Source organism: Puntigrus tetrazona, chromosome 11 (assembly GCF_018831695.1).
Source record: "Puntigrus tetrazona isolate hp1 chromosome 11, ASM1883169v1, whole genome shotgun sequence".
NCBI classification, from domain to species: domain Eukaryota; kingdom Metazoa; phylum Chordata; class Actinopteri; order Cypriniformes; family Cyprinidae; genus Puntigrus; species Puntigrus tetrazona.
This window is the reverse complement of record NC_056709.1, coordinates 7,741,529-7,753,987: the sequence shown is the minus strand read 5'-3', so window position 1 is coordinate 7,753,987 and position 12,459 is coordinate 7,741,529. Positions and strand designations below refer to the sequence as shown.

General features: G+C 39.6%; 1 protein-coding gene across 1 annotated transcript; it reads left to right on the top strand.

Annotated features, from left to right (window-relative positions):
- Positions 1–173: 173 nt before the first annotated feature.
- On the top strand, positions 174–11,743 carry mfsd4aa (major facilitator superfamily domain containing 4Aa). Its single transcript, XM_043251398.1, has 10 exons — positions 174–672; positions 4,452–4,650; positions 6,504–6,740; positions 7,735–7,900; positions 8,073–8,188; positions 8,289–8,462; positions 9,634–9,781; positions 11,078–11,148; positions 11,281–11,401; positions 11,602–11,743. Exons 1-10 carry the CDS (start codon positions 437–439, stop codon positions 11,715–11,717), a joined length of 1,584 nt encoding a protein of 527 aa, XP_043107333.1. The 5' UTR covers positions 174–436; the 3' UTR covers positions 11,718–11,743.
- The last annotated feature ends 716 nt before the right edge of the window (positions 11,744–12,459 follow it).

Here is a 12,459-nt window from a genome sequence, read left to right as displayed (position 1 = left end):
ACTACATAAATATAAGTTAAACGTTCGTCGTCAAAACTTTTTTATATTTAACTGTAGGCCTATAGGCCCATGTTATATTTTGCGTTAATAACGTTTCAGTATGTTAAAATTTATATCTAATGGGAGGCTGTACAAGATTAGGCTATTTCCTAACGAGTTTCCTTGACTTTTCCAAAAAAAAAAAAAAAAACCCACCAGTAATATACATGATGCAAAACACATATTATACAGACGAGCGGTTCTCCACAGACGGTTCAATTCAAATCGAATCATTCAAAAGAACCGTTTTTGAATGAACAACTCACTTGAGAATCGAACAAGTATCGCTCTGATGACTCCGAACACGCGGCTGTCACTTTGGGCAAGTCTAGTCTCGCGCCAATGATGAATTCCACTGCCTAAATGCTTCGAGAAACACCTTGAAACTTTTCCCAGCATGAAGCAACTGATTAACGAACGGATCTGCGCGTTATTCCGCAGTAACTGGCAGCATACTCTCACGTATTGGAGTGTATTCTTTAGTTTTGGACTATGTGTCGCTTTTCTGGGTCCGACCATCCTGGACCTGAGATGTCAGACTCAGTCCACGCTACAGGAGATCACTCTGGTCTTCTTCTCTCAGCAGTTTTTCCTCTTTATTGGAAGCACAATTGGAGGGTTCTTCAGTAAAACGTGAGTGTTTTGAAGAGATCTCTTGCAACTCGTGCATCAGTTGATTTATATGGTGGTTGACATGTAATTTCAGTCGAATGATATGTTGAAACTCATTTAAAAATATTTACATTTACAGCATCCCAGTTTATCCACGTCCTCGACGATTATAGTACACACGCAGTTCTTATATTAATGTAATATGGTACATTGGTACTTTTTAAACTTGCAAAACTATTTTAAATTACAAAAAAGCACTGTGTAAAGATTGTAAATATTTATGCCGGATAAAAAGACTGGACCGGTTGTATGGCAGCTTCCTAGTACAATCTTTTATTTACAGTAGTGGTTTTACAGTTTTTAAGAAAAACATTTGCTTAGTCTACTTCCTCAAAACAATAAGGAACTGAGAAAGAGGGCTTTCGAAGATTATCTATCCGTCTATCTATCTATCTATCTATCTACTCTCCTAAATAAAATCTTAAGACCAGGAAAATCATTACAAACATTTGCATATCGCACAGGTGGATCACAACCAGGTGTAATGTCCTGCTTCAAAATGCCAAAAGAAGAAACAGAAGCAATTTATTGAAAAATTTATCAGCTGATGAAGACCATAGCCTTAAAAAGTTCAAGTCTGCACAAAAATGAGGTTTTCATGTCATTGTTCCTCAGGCAGTACCACCGTCATGACCTCCTAATAGCAAGAGCAAAAGGTCTTGCTCTCTTTGAACATGTCAGGATTGTTGAGCCGGACAAACAAGTGTTCTTCTTCTTACACTATCTGACACAGCTGCGTTTAAAATTGAACTGGAAGTTAAGTGCTGGGCGTCCGGTCAGATGAGAACTGACCCCAACTGAGACTGGTTTCTCCCAAGGTTTTTTTTTTTCTCCATTCTGTATGGATGGGGTTTTGGTTCCTTGCCGCTGTCGCCTCTGTCTTGCTTTGTTGGGGACACTTAACTTCTAGTGATTATCGTCGATTGATTACAGAGACCGTCTCTGCATTTAATAACAAATTTTTCACTCTCGTCATTATACATCCCTGTCATTGTATTCTTCTACTTTATACTGTTCAGTGCTTTGATGCAACCTGTGTTGTTAAAAGAGCTATATAAATAAAAATCATTGATTGATTGATTGATTGATTCTCACATCATGCCATCGCCGCCGAGGTTGAACTGAATAACAGTCATTTTACATTTCTTAAAAGAGTTATGGGACAACATAGTCAAGTGGTAGAACCCCAAAAAATCAGGGATAAATGCACGATGGTCGAAAAGAGCAAGGTTATTCTCCAAGAAGAGTAGTCATTACCACACAGACAGGGGGCCTCAGTCAAGAGGGATGCCCATGCAACATGAGCACTGCGCAAATCTGAAGATCCATTATCCAACTGAAGGAAGAAGCACCTCAGATCAAGATGGAGCCTCCTCCACTGTGCCGCGTAGAAAAACGTGTGAGGAGACGTGGCCTTTGAAGACGGTTTCTGTTCTTGAAGCCCTTCTCTCACAGATGTCTTCTTACGGTCATCGGGGCTGCAGTCAGCATCAGTACAGACCCGTGTTTTCACAGACAAGCTGTCTTTACTGACAGCGCAGCGCAGGCAAATTTTTTGCCCCATAACTCTCAGGATCTAAGAAATATAACAGTTTTACTGAGTTCAGCTGGAAATACACTACGCAGCTTTTAAAACCTGAAGATTTTGAAATCCTAGGCATCACGCACTTAAGGACTGAGGATCACACACTCCCAGAGGTTAAAGTCGTTGCAGTCACCACAAACTCACACAGAAACGTGGCGTGACAGATGAAAACAAAAAATATCATAACTTGTGTATACAACGACTGAACGGAATCATAGTCTGAAGCTGAAAAATCAGATTGTGTGACCATCTAACTTTTTTTTTTTTTGATGAAATCTGTCAAATCAGATCTGCAGACTGGCTCTGGTTTTGGCGATTAGCATCAACTTCTCCGGACGTGTAGCGTAGTGTATTCCAACTTAAAATTCGTCCAGTGACTACAAAGGTTTTGTTGTTGTCTTCTCTTTTCTCTCCGTCACTTCCCCACGAGACAAAGCATTTTAAATGCCTCCTGCGCGATACTAAACTGTTTTTGGCAGCCTCTAATCGTGGTAACCGATTTCTTTGATTTCTTTAAGACTGATCGGTTTCGAACCCATCCGTGGCCTCCCTCTGAAAATCCCAGTAGTAGTCATGTGCTCATTAAAGTGGTGCTGTCTCGGTTATCTGGGACGCGAGCCATAAAAACATACACTGCCCTCCTGCTGTTCTGTCTGACGGATAAAGATATGATAAAGAAACTCGCTTTTGTGAAGTGCGGTTTTGTAAGTGGGTTCAAACAGGGTGAGGAACAACATCTGCCCCTTTTAAAAGCAACATTCAAGGAAGAGCTGAGAGAATATGTATGGCTATAAGCGAATTTGTTGATGATAACTGATTATATAGCTTGTTTTGTAGGTCACCCCGCAGTTCTAAGACTATACCATGGAGTTATTGGCTGAAAAACAAGTAAAACTATGCGAATACTGGCTTTCTCGCGCTTTAGTCATGTTTTACCCTCAGGTCTCGTTTAATAGCTTTTATTTGGAAACTTGTGCTCTCAGTGCTACACTAGTCCCTTTCTTTATTGTTTTCCTTATTACAGATAATCACATTACTTTGTTTATCTCTGTGGATTTGGGAATGGCTCTCTTGTAAAAGATCTTTATCTCAAGTCTTGACTATATTTAATCACACAGCATTCTCAGTGTTTACCTCTGTCTGTTTCGCTCTGTTGATTTTCAGTTCATGGCGTGCAACTTAACGCTGCCTGATATCAGAATGATCGTAAATCCAAGTTAAAAGTTGGCTTTTAAAGTCAAATCGTGACAGGGACATGCTTTCTCCTGCTATTATTTGTGTAAATAATTATTTGATGCATGTTCTATATGTTTTATTGAGCGAAAACAGCATTTGAAATGTTAGCGAGATGAGAGCACGGTATACAATGCACTAGCGCGAGTAATGTTTACATGGTTGTCCACCAATAACATGCTACATTTTAGACTAAATCCACTGGATATTGGTTGAATATCTATTTCAGCTTTATAATTTGTGCTGGCCGATATATATCGATCGATATTAATCGCATAAAAGCCGTTAAAAAAAAATAAAAAATCTGTTATCAAATAAAGCGCCAGCTAACACCGAGAACCGGCTAGCTTCGCAATGTCGCGTTCATTTTCGCGGGTAATTCATTTGGAGTGTTTATATCATTTCTAATAAGACTGTTACCCTCGTTTATTGCTGTTCTTTCTGACAATAAAGCACTTAAACGCGATAAACTTAAGCGGGACATTTCTGATAGCACGTGACTGGCAGAAAACCGGTGTAAAGCAAGCAAGCAAGCGTCACACATCCACCGGTATCACCCGCTATCAGCACAAGCAGCGTTTGATAAGTCGTGTAAACCGAAATTAAATGGGCCAAGGTGAAAATAAAGTCAGAGACATCTAGAAAATAAAATCCCGCCTTAGGCAGCATCACAGAGACGCCACAGAGAACAACTTTATTTTAAAAGACTCACCCGAGGCTGTTTCAAGAGAGATATGTTCAGATTTTTTTATTTATATACTACTGAATATGCTCAGTCACTTTTTTTTTCCTACTATAAAAAGTTTTACCCCTAGAGAACTCACTTTATTTTGGCAACCTGCATTTTGAATTAGCTGTCTCAAATCTGTTATTATTGTAATGTTTTGGTTTTTTTTTTTTTTGTTTCATTTGTTTCTATTAGGCTTGTGAGTTCTTTGTCAGCGCTGGCCGTGTCCAGCCTCACCATCTCCGTGGTTTTTGCCATCATCCCGCTATGCCATAAGTTGCTCTTGTTGGCCTTTGCCTTGGCTGTATCTGGTCTCGCCATGGGCATCATCGACACCATCTCTAACCTACAGCTGGTCAAGATCTACCAGAAAGACTCCACCGTTTTCCTGCAGGTCAGAGTCTACTCAGTAACTTCCAAAATATAATTTTTTTTTTTACCTTGCAGTTTTTTTACCTTTACCTTTACAGTGTTTGTCTGAAAGGTTGTGGCGGAGTATGCCATTCACACGTATGACGCCTTTACACGCAATGCATACAAATCATTTTCTTTAAACAAAATGTCTTGTTGTCATCTATACCCACCCTCAAACCCGTTTGACTTTTCGCTAGAACACAAATGGAGTTCTTATGAACGATATACACACTAGAGTTCAAAAGCAAAGTCTGATGCTAACAGAGGCCGCCTTTTTTTTTATCAAAAACATAAAAATTACAATAGTGTGAAATATTATGTTTCAGTATATTTAAAAGTTTAAAAAGCAGAGTTTTCAGCAGTATCACACAATCCTTCAGAAATCATTCTAATATGCTGAAACATTTTTTATTATTAATATTTTTGAAAATAATTGTGCGCTTTCTTTTAATGGAAAATATAAATTTTTAGGATTCTTGGGTGAGTAGAAAGTAGATAAAACAGCATTTATTGTCGCATTTATTCACACATTTTATTTATGCACATTTTCAAAGGAGAATAATTGACTTAATTAACATAATAATTAACTTTATATACTTATGTACAAAATCCTACACACAGCACCTTTTAAGGAAATTATTGATACGGAAGGGTTACATGTATGTTCATTTGAGCCGATATGTTTTTCCCATCAGCATACATACAGAATGCAAAATATCTTAATATTTAAACTGCAAATCATCAAAAATAAAGTATAAATAAGAACCAGTTTTGGCGTCATCCCACAGATTTCTGTACCCTTTCAAAAACTGTTCCAAGTAAAAAGCAGATACACCCTTAGCATACAAAAGGGTAAAAAATGTTTAACAGTACGAAATATTTAAGCAAAGTACACCAGTCTTAGTCTTCATGGCAACGGCATAATTTAGAGCGGGATGTTGCTCTACCAGTTTCATAAGGAGGAAGTTCATTACATTCTTTATATTTCATAGCTTATATTTTCTCCATCAGCTAAATAGTTGGATTGCAATGTTGTAAAACAGAATTTCTGCTTGTACATGATCGTGGAAAGCAATGATTAGGAATAACTTACACAACGAGCTACTGATTTACTCTGTAATCAAACAAAATCGATCTGTTTAAAATCATATTAAAATATGTCTCGAGTTGAAATCACTACAGTGTATGTTCTTTATTCTGTTTAAAAAAGATGAATATGATAACTCCAGGGCTATCACTATTAACTAAAACAAGTTACTGTTCTTTTAACAGTGTTCTGGTATTGTTAGCCTAATCACAGTAAAAACTAAATCTGAAAAATAACAAATAATATATATATTGTTTTTGTCATTTACTCATTTATTTAGCAGACACTTTTATCCTAAGTGACTTACGAATGAGGACAAGGGAAGCAATCAAAATCAACAAAAGAGCAATGATTTACAAGTGCTAGAAAGGTTTTGGTTTGATTTATATAATAAAAAACAGATAGAATAGAAAAAGAATAAAGCAAGCTACGTGCTTTTTTCTGCTTTTGTTAATTGTATAATAAAAAGAAAACCGATGTAATACAAAATGATGAATAACAAAAGCACATAAAGTACTAAAATACTTAAAAAGTTAGTATATAATTAATTTGGATTCAACCTGCCGCCATTGTAAATGTGACAAGTTTCTATGAGCTATTGATTTCTTCCTGACGTTGCGGGTCATCGTTTCAACATCCAATCAGAACTGTGTTTTATAAAGTTGCTCTAAAAACTTTTGCTTTGTGAGGATCTTCTCTCAGAAGGAGAACATCATCGCTGATTCTCCTTCTCTGATCTCTTCTAGGCCCTTCACTTCTTTGTGGGTCTCGGCGCTTTGGTGAGTCCCCTCATCGCTGACCCCTTCCTGTCCGAGACCAGCTGTGTGATTGGGAACAGCAGCACCAACGCCACATCATTAACTCATCTGAGGAACAAGCTGGCAGGCAGACATGTGCACAACCTGTCCAGTGTCCACCTCCACACCGACGGAGAGGTGGTGACCAACGTTTCCTACGCCTTCTGGATCATGGCTATCATCAATGTAAGGGCTTTTTGTATTGAGCGTTTTACGGGCTTGCCGTCAGAACGCTGACTTGTTGTGTGGATACTAAGTGCTCTGTCAGCTCTAACGTCGAAGGAAGGGCGGCTGCGAGGGTATTTGAATAAAAGAAATGTTTCGAGATTGTCTCTTTGGCAACTGTACTTCCATCTAACAGCTCTGTTAGCTGTTATATAGCTGGCTATAATATAGCGGATAAATAGTGTTAGTATAACGATTAGACACCTAACACCTGATCAGTGTAGCAAAGGGGGAAAAAATGTAATATAGTAATAATATAGTGGTATTTATAAGCACTGTTCGGTAAGTGCCACCTGAGCTCTCATTCGGGCCGTATGCTGTTTTTGTGTTTCGTTCAGATTGAATAACATTTCTAGTTAAAATCGTAAGTTTAATTTGGCATTGTGTGTGTGTGTGTGTAGTTTATGCATGTACATTTATGCTAGTTAATACTGTCAGTTAAATAGTTTCCATCGAGTCTTCTTTACAATAGAGTTTTAAAAGGTTAGTTCACCCAAAAATGAAAACTGTGTCATTTATTACTCGCCCATCGTTCCAAACCCGCAAGACCTTCATCCATCTTTGGAACACAAATGAAGATATTTTTGATCTGAGAGCTTTCTGAATCTGCATAGACAGCAACACAACCGACACGATCAAGGCCCAGAAAGGTAGTACAGACATCATTAAACCAGTCTGTTACATCAGAGGGTCAACCCTAATGTTACAAATCTACAAGAAAATAACGACTTTATTGAATTTCTATATGAATGCATTTAATCGAAAGTATCTTCAATTGAGTTCTGAAGACGAACCAATGTCTTGCAGGTTTGAAGGTGAGTATTTAATGACGCATATTTTTTAGGCGAGCTATCTCTTTTCAAAGCGGGTTACATTGAATCCGTTCAAAGGAACGATTCCTTCACCGGTCTTTTTACACGCATAACTCTCTTCTCTTCTCTTCTCTTCATGGCAGCTTCCCGTACCCATCGGCATATTAATCCTGATGTATCGGGAGCGTCTGTTCTCGTGCGGATCAGACCCCAGTCGGCGTTTACTAGACGGAGACGTGCTAGCAATGAAAACCTGGGGTACCGCGGGTCTGACAGAAGACACCGGACCTCAGAAAGAGACTTCCAGAAGTAAGATTCCGGCACTTCTGCACCACTGACGTTGATGAAATAATTAGCGTGTGGGATCAGACAACGTTCCCAGTTAGCGTTGAAGCACATGTCAGAAACAACACGCCGTCAGATGTGCATAAAAGCCAGAAAGAAGCTTTCTGTCATCATCCCGCTCTTCTTGTCTCCTCAGGCCACGTAGACTTGTTCGGCTGCTGTCTCCTTGGCAACGCGCACAGCTTTCCGCTGTCTTTCTTTGGGATCCATATCCTCGGGGGTTTGGTGCTCTTCTTTTCTGACGGTATAGTGGTAAGCAGGATTAGCACTTCACAGCCGCTTCAGCTCTGTAATTTAAGAGTATTTGCTTAATTACTTGAACTCATGTATTATTTAATCTGGCGCACCTCAGGGCTCATACACGGGCTTCGTGTACACCTACGCAGTGGCGCCCCCTGTGAATCTACCTCACAAGACCGCAGGATACTTGACATGCGTGTTTTGGGCGGCAATCACTGTCGGCCGACTGTCTGCCATTCCTCTGTCTTACCGGTTTAAACCTGTGCGCTTGCTCATCGTTAGTCAGGTCAGTATCTTCGGTTTGCTTTTGAAGACAGTTTCATGGAATTATTTGCAAAAAAAACAGTTGTTGCTGACTCTTAAAGGGATACGCCACAATTTTGTCATTATTCACTTACCCACGTTTCCTAAGCACCTAAGCACCATTTTGTATAATATACACAGGACTCGAACTGCGTATGCTCTTCTGCCAGCCGCGATACGTTTACTATGCACATTTATGTGGTGCGTTCAATGAATATTCTCCAAAATGCCACTGTGGCGATAGACACAGAGGAGAGAAAATTATCGAATTATTTATTGAACAAAGTCTTTTTTTTTCTTTGCGTGCAAAAGGCATTCTCATTGCTCAGCTATGAGAGCCATTTGCCGTCATTTAAATATTTAAAAATACAATTTCAAACTTTTGGCTGGTAGTAAAGATAAAGGTTTACTCTAACTGAAGAATTTATAGTTATAGAGGACTAAAACCTGGTGGATATTTCTTATATATCTCAATTGCAAAAACGTATTGACTTCAAAAATCATGTTTTTTTTCATTGTGCGTCAATTAATCTCAGTTGGGCTATTTTTGGTAAAAAAAATAAAAAAATACAGCTAATACAATAAAACATGATTTTCGAAAAATGTACAAAAACTGAGTAACCAGTTACAGAAACTGTGTATTATGTATGTATTATTTTACATGTTATTTGTTGCAGTTTTGATCATCAGTGTTTCTTTGAAACCAATTTAGCATTTTCAAGCCGCCAAAATGCTGGTATTGTGGTCACGCATCAACCAAGTGGGGGGCGGAGCTTAGAAAAGCATCGTTTGTCAGTCCGTTCCAGACTCTCTCCTGGCAGACTGCTGGACTATAAAAGAGGTTTACACTATCAAAAAAAAAGAAGGCGTGTCACCCACAATTCACAGAGGGAAACTTTGGACGGGAACAAACATCCTTATTCTGCATCCTGCTCTGCCCTGTCCATTCTCCAGACGGACCATTTGTTTATCTGGTGTGACTAAGGCTCCTTTCTCATTTCACGCTTTCATTTGCGCCAAAAGTTTACGACAGCGGGCCTCTTAATTTCCGCTCCTCGCGCTGATAAAGAAGGGGGTTGTTCACCTCAAATAACAAAGCCTTTGTTGACGGTGCGCGTCCGAATGCAAATCTTCTCCATTCTGCTCTCTCGTAGGTGGGTGTGATAGTCACACTACTTCTGCTGCTGATCTTCTCCAACAACAGTGTGTTCCTCTTCATCGGCACCTGCTGTCTCGGCCTATTTATAAGCAGTATCTTTCCCTGCATGCTCGCATTCACCGAAGACGTCCTGGAGTACAAAGGTATTGCGACAGATGGACCGCTGCTGTCTCTGGCATTGTTAAATCACCTTTTTGTCCACGGATTTCATTGATTTGACAGCAGCCATTGGTGGTTTCGCAGTTCAGTATTTATTCAAGGTTTACCGCTGAGCCGAAGGCAACAGGAGACGCCCCATTTAATTCTTTACGCCATCGGCCTTTGACTCTCTGGAAAGGTTTGGCCCGACAGGTCTCACGTCTTACAGCGGAAACGATCCTTTTTAAACCCAGCGGTCAAACCCTTTGGGAGGAATTATATTAAAATAAATGGCTAATTACCGAGCGCCCTCTGTGTGCTGCAGATATGGGGGTTGTTAGGGTAAAGCAATTAAAAAAAAATGCCATTATCGTTAAAAATATCCCTGTCATTAGAGCAGGTCCGGACCGACTGAATTCAGCTGTAACAGATATTGATGAATGCTGGACGATCTGAATAAAAACGAACGGGAGAAATCTCATCGCTGTTGCAAGAAAACTTCACTATTTTTAAACACAGGCTCATTTTCCAACTGCCCTGGTGTTAAGGAGTTGGGTTTTACAGTTTTTGAAACCATTCAGACGATCTCCGGGTCTGGTGATATCACTTTTAGCATAACTTAGCATAGATCATTAAGTCTGATTACACCTTTAGCTTAAAAATGACCAAAATGGAGTTATAAATAATACATAATCCTATTTAAAACTTGACTCTTTTGTTGTTACGTCATGTACTAAGGAAAATTAAACATTTTCTAGACTGATATGGCTATGAACTATACTCCCATTTCCGCGTAATAATCGAGGAACTTCGCTGCCATATATTGGGTACAGTAGGTGCAATGATATTACGAAGAGCCTGAAAATAGTCCACAGCTAGGAACAATATCAAAACACTTTGGATAATTTTTTTTAACACGATTTTTTTAACGGTCTAATCAGATTTAATGATCTGTGCTAAGCTACAGCTAAAATAGCTACCATCAGATCAGGAGACCGGCCAAATGGATTTGAATGTGGTAAAACAGTTTAACTCTAGGGCAGTTGGAAAATGAGCGTAAATAGTGGAGTGTTTCTTTAAGTAAATGTATGCGCTGCGCGCACGCAAGCAGTTCCAGTGTAATTTAGCATTGCAAAAAGTTTTGAGAATGACAATAATTTTCACAAAGTATGCTAATTATCCCAATATATATTTTAAGCCCTGAGCTTACTGTTATTTAACTTAAGTTCATTTGTCATCAGATTTCAATGGCAGTTTGAATGTTTCCATTTCGTGTGGACTGTATTTTGTTTCATCTTCAGGTTGTGCCACCGCAGTCATGGTGACCAGCGCAGGGATGGGCGAGATGTTACTCCAGGTGCTCGTGGGTTCGGTAAGCCTGACTTGAATGTTTCATTCTTAGCTCCTGGGCATTGAACCCTCGACATTTGCATTACTAGCGCCGTCACGGTCTACCAGTTTTGCTATTCTTGTGACCGTTGACTTGAACTTTTTCCTCTCTCAGGTGATGCACAATCAAGGAAGCTTCAGTTTCATGTTGTGCGGAATGATCTTCGGCTGCCTGGGATTCGCTTTCTTCGTTCTGCTGTTCTTCGTCCAGCAAAGTCACAAAAGCTTCACAGAAGGTACGTCCACTCTCTTAATTCCCATCGTTGGCCATGATCGCTCTAAAACATGAAACTCGACTTTTTCTAATGTACGTGGTAGATGCTTTTATTCAAAGCCACCTGCATTGCGTTCACGGTACCTAGCCTTGAATAAAATAGTCTTTGATTGTGTTTGCAAAAAGTTGCAAAAGTCTTTGTTTTATTTTTTTTAAATACAGCTTTCCCTAATAACTCCCCACCCGAAAGACTTGAGGAAAACGGAATCAAGACCTGTTCTGCTGCCGTGCTGAACTCGTGGGACACGTCGGAGCAGAAAGCATCCATCGATCCATAACAGTGAAGAGGATGGATGAAGATACCACAGGAGCAAAAGGGACAATGGTGTTGTCGACTCAGGGACAGAACCGTGGACGATCATGCAAACTATTGACAATCAACAGAGCTAAACGTAAATGAATTAAAGCTTTATTTTTGTATTCAAATATTTTTGATGAGCGAAATGATCTCTGTGCACAGATGTCACTATCAATCATTCCCAATGGCTTCAGCGTAACTGGACGCGTGCAATATAGTAACTTTTCTATAGAAAAGTTGGTTTAGTGTTTATTTGAACACCAGTGGTTTTTATTGGGTCAAAACGTTGACGAAAATACAGTATTGTTTGGAATATGTAAAATCCCTACAAAGCGGCCGTAAGAATCTGAGTTGGACTGGGTTTATTCAAACCCTACCGACGGTCAGTCTCACTCACAGATGAGCAGCCAATTAATTTTCTGCCAAAATCCGATGTCCTCATGGCACATTTGTGGTTAAGAGGTCCAAAAACGACGTCCTACCGTCTTCCTGGAAAAGTTTCCTTGTATTGTGTCGGTTCCTCTAAACCAGTGACCTCGGAGCTCAGGTGGGCGATCCTGATTGTAGGAGGTTGCCGTGTCAGCGTGTTTTTCTTGGCCTGGGTAACATTTTATTTGTTTTTTCTGCTTTACGCAGGTGTCAGACCTGCTAACGTTAACACAATCGCTGCACAAACGAGGTCAGCTTTCTGCAGCTGTATTTGATCAAGACACACGAGCCAA

Bases quoted from the DNA above. Each gene is read 5' to 3' on its own strand.
- mfsd4aa (XM_043251398.1), top strand. From the start codon at position 437: ATGAAGCAACTGATTAACGAACGGATCTGCGCGTTATTCCGCAGTAAC. The intron at 6,741-7,734 runs GTAAGGGCTTTT...TCTTCATGGCAG, and splicing joins GGATCATGGCTATCATCAAT to CTTCCCGTACCCATCGGCAT. The intron at 11,149-11,280 runs GTAAGCCTGACT...TTCCTCTCTCAG, and splicing joins TCCAGGTGCTCGTGGGTTCG to GTGATGCACAATCAAGGAAG.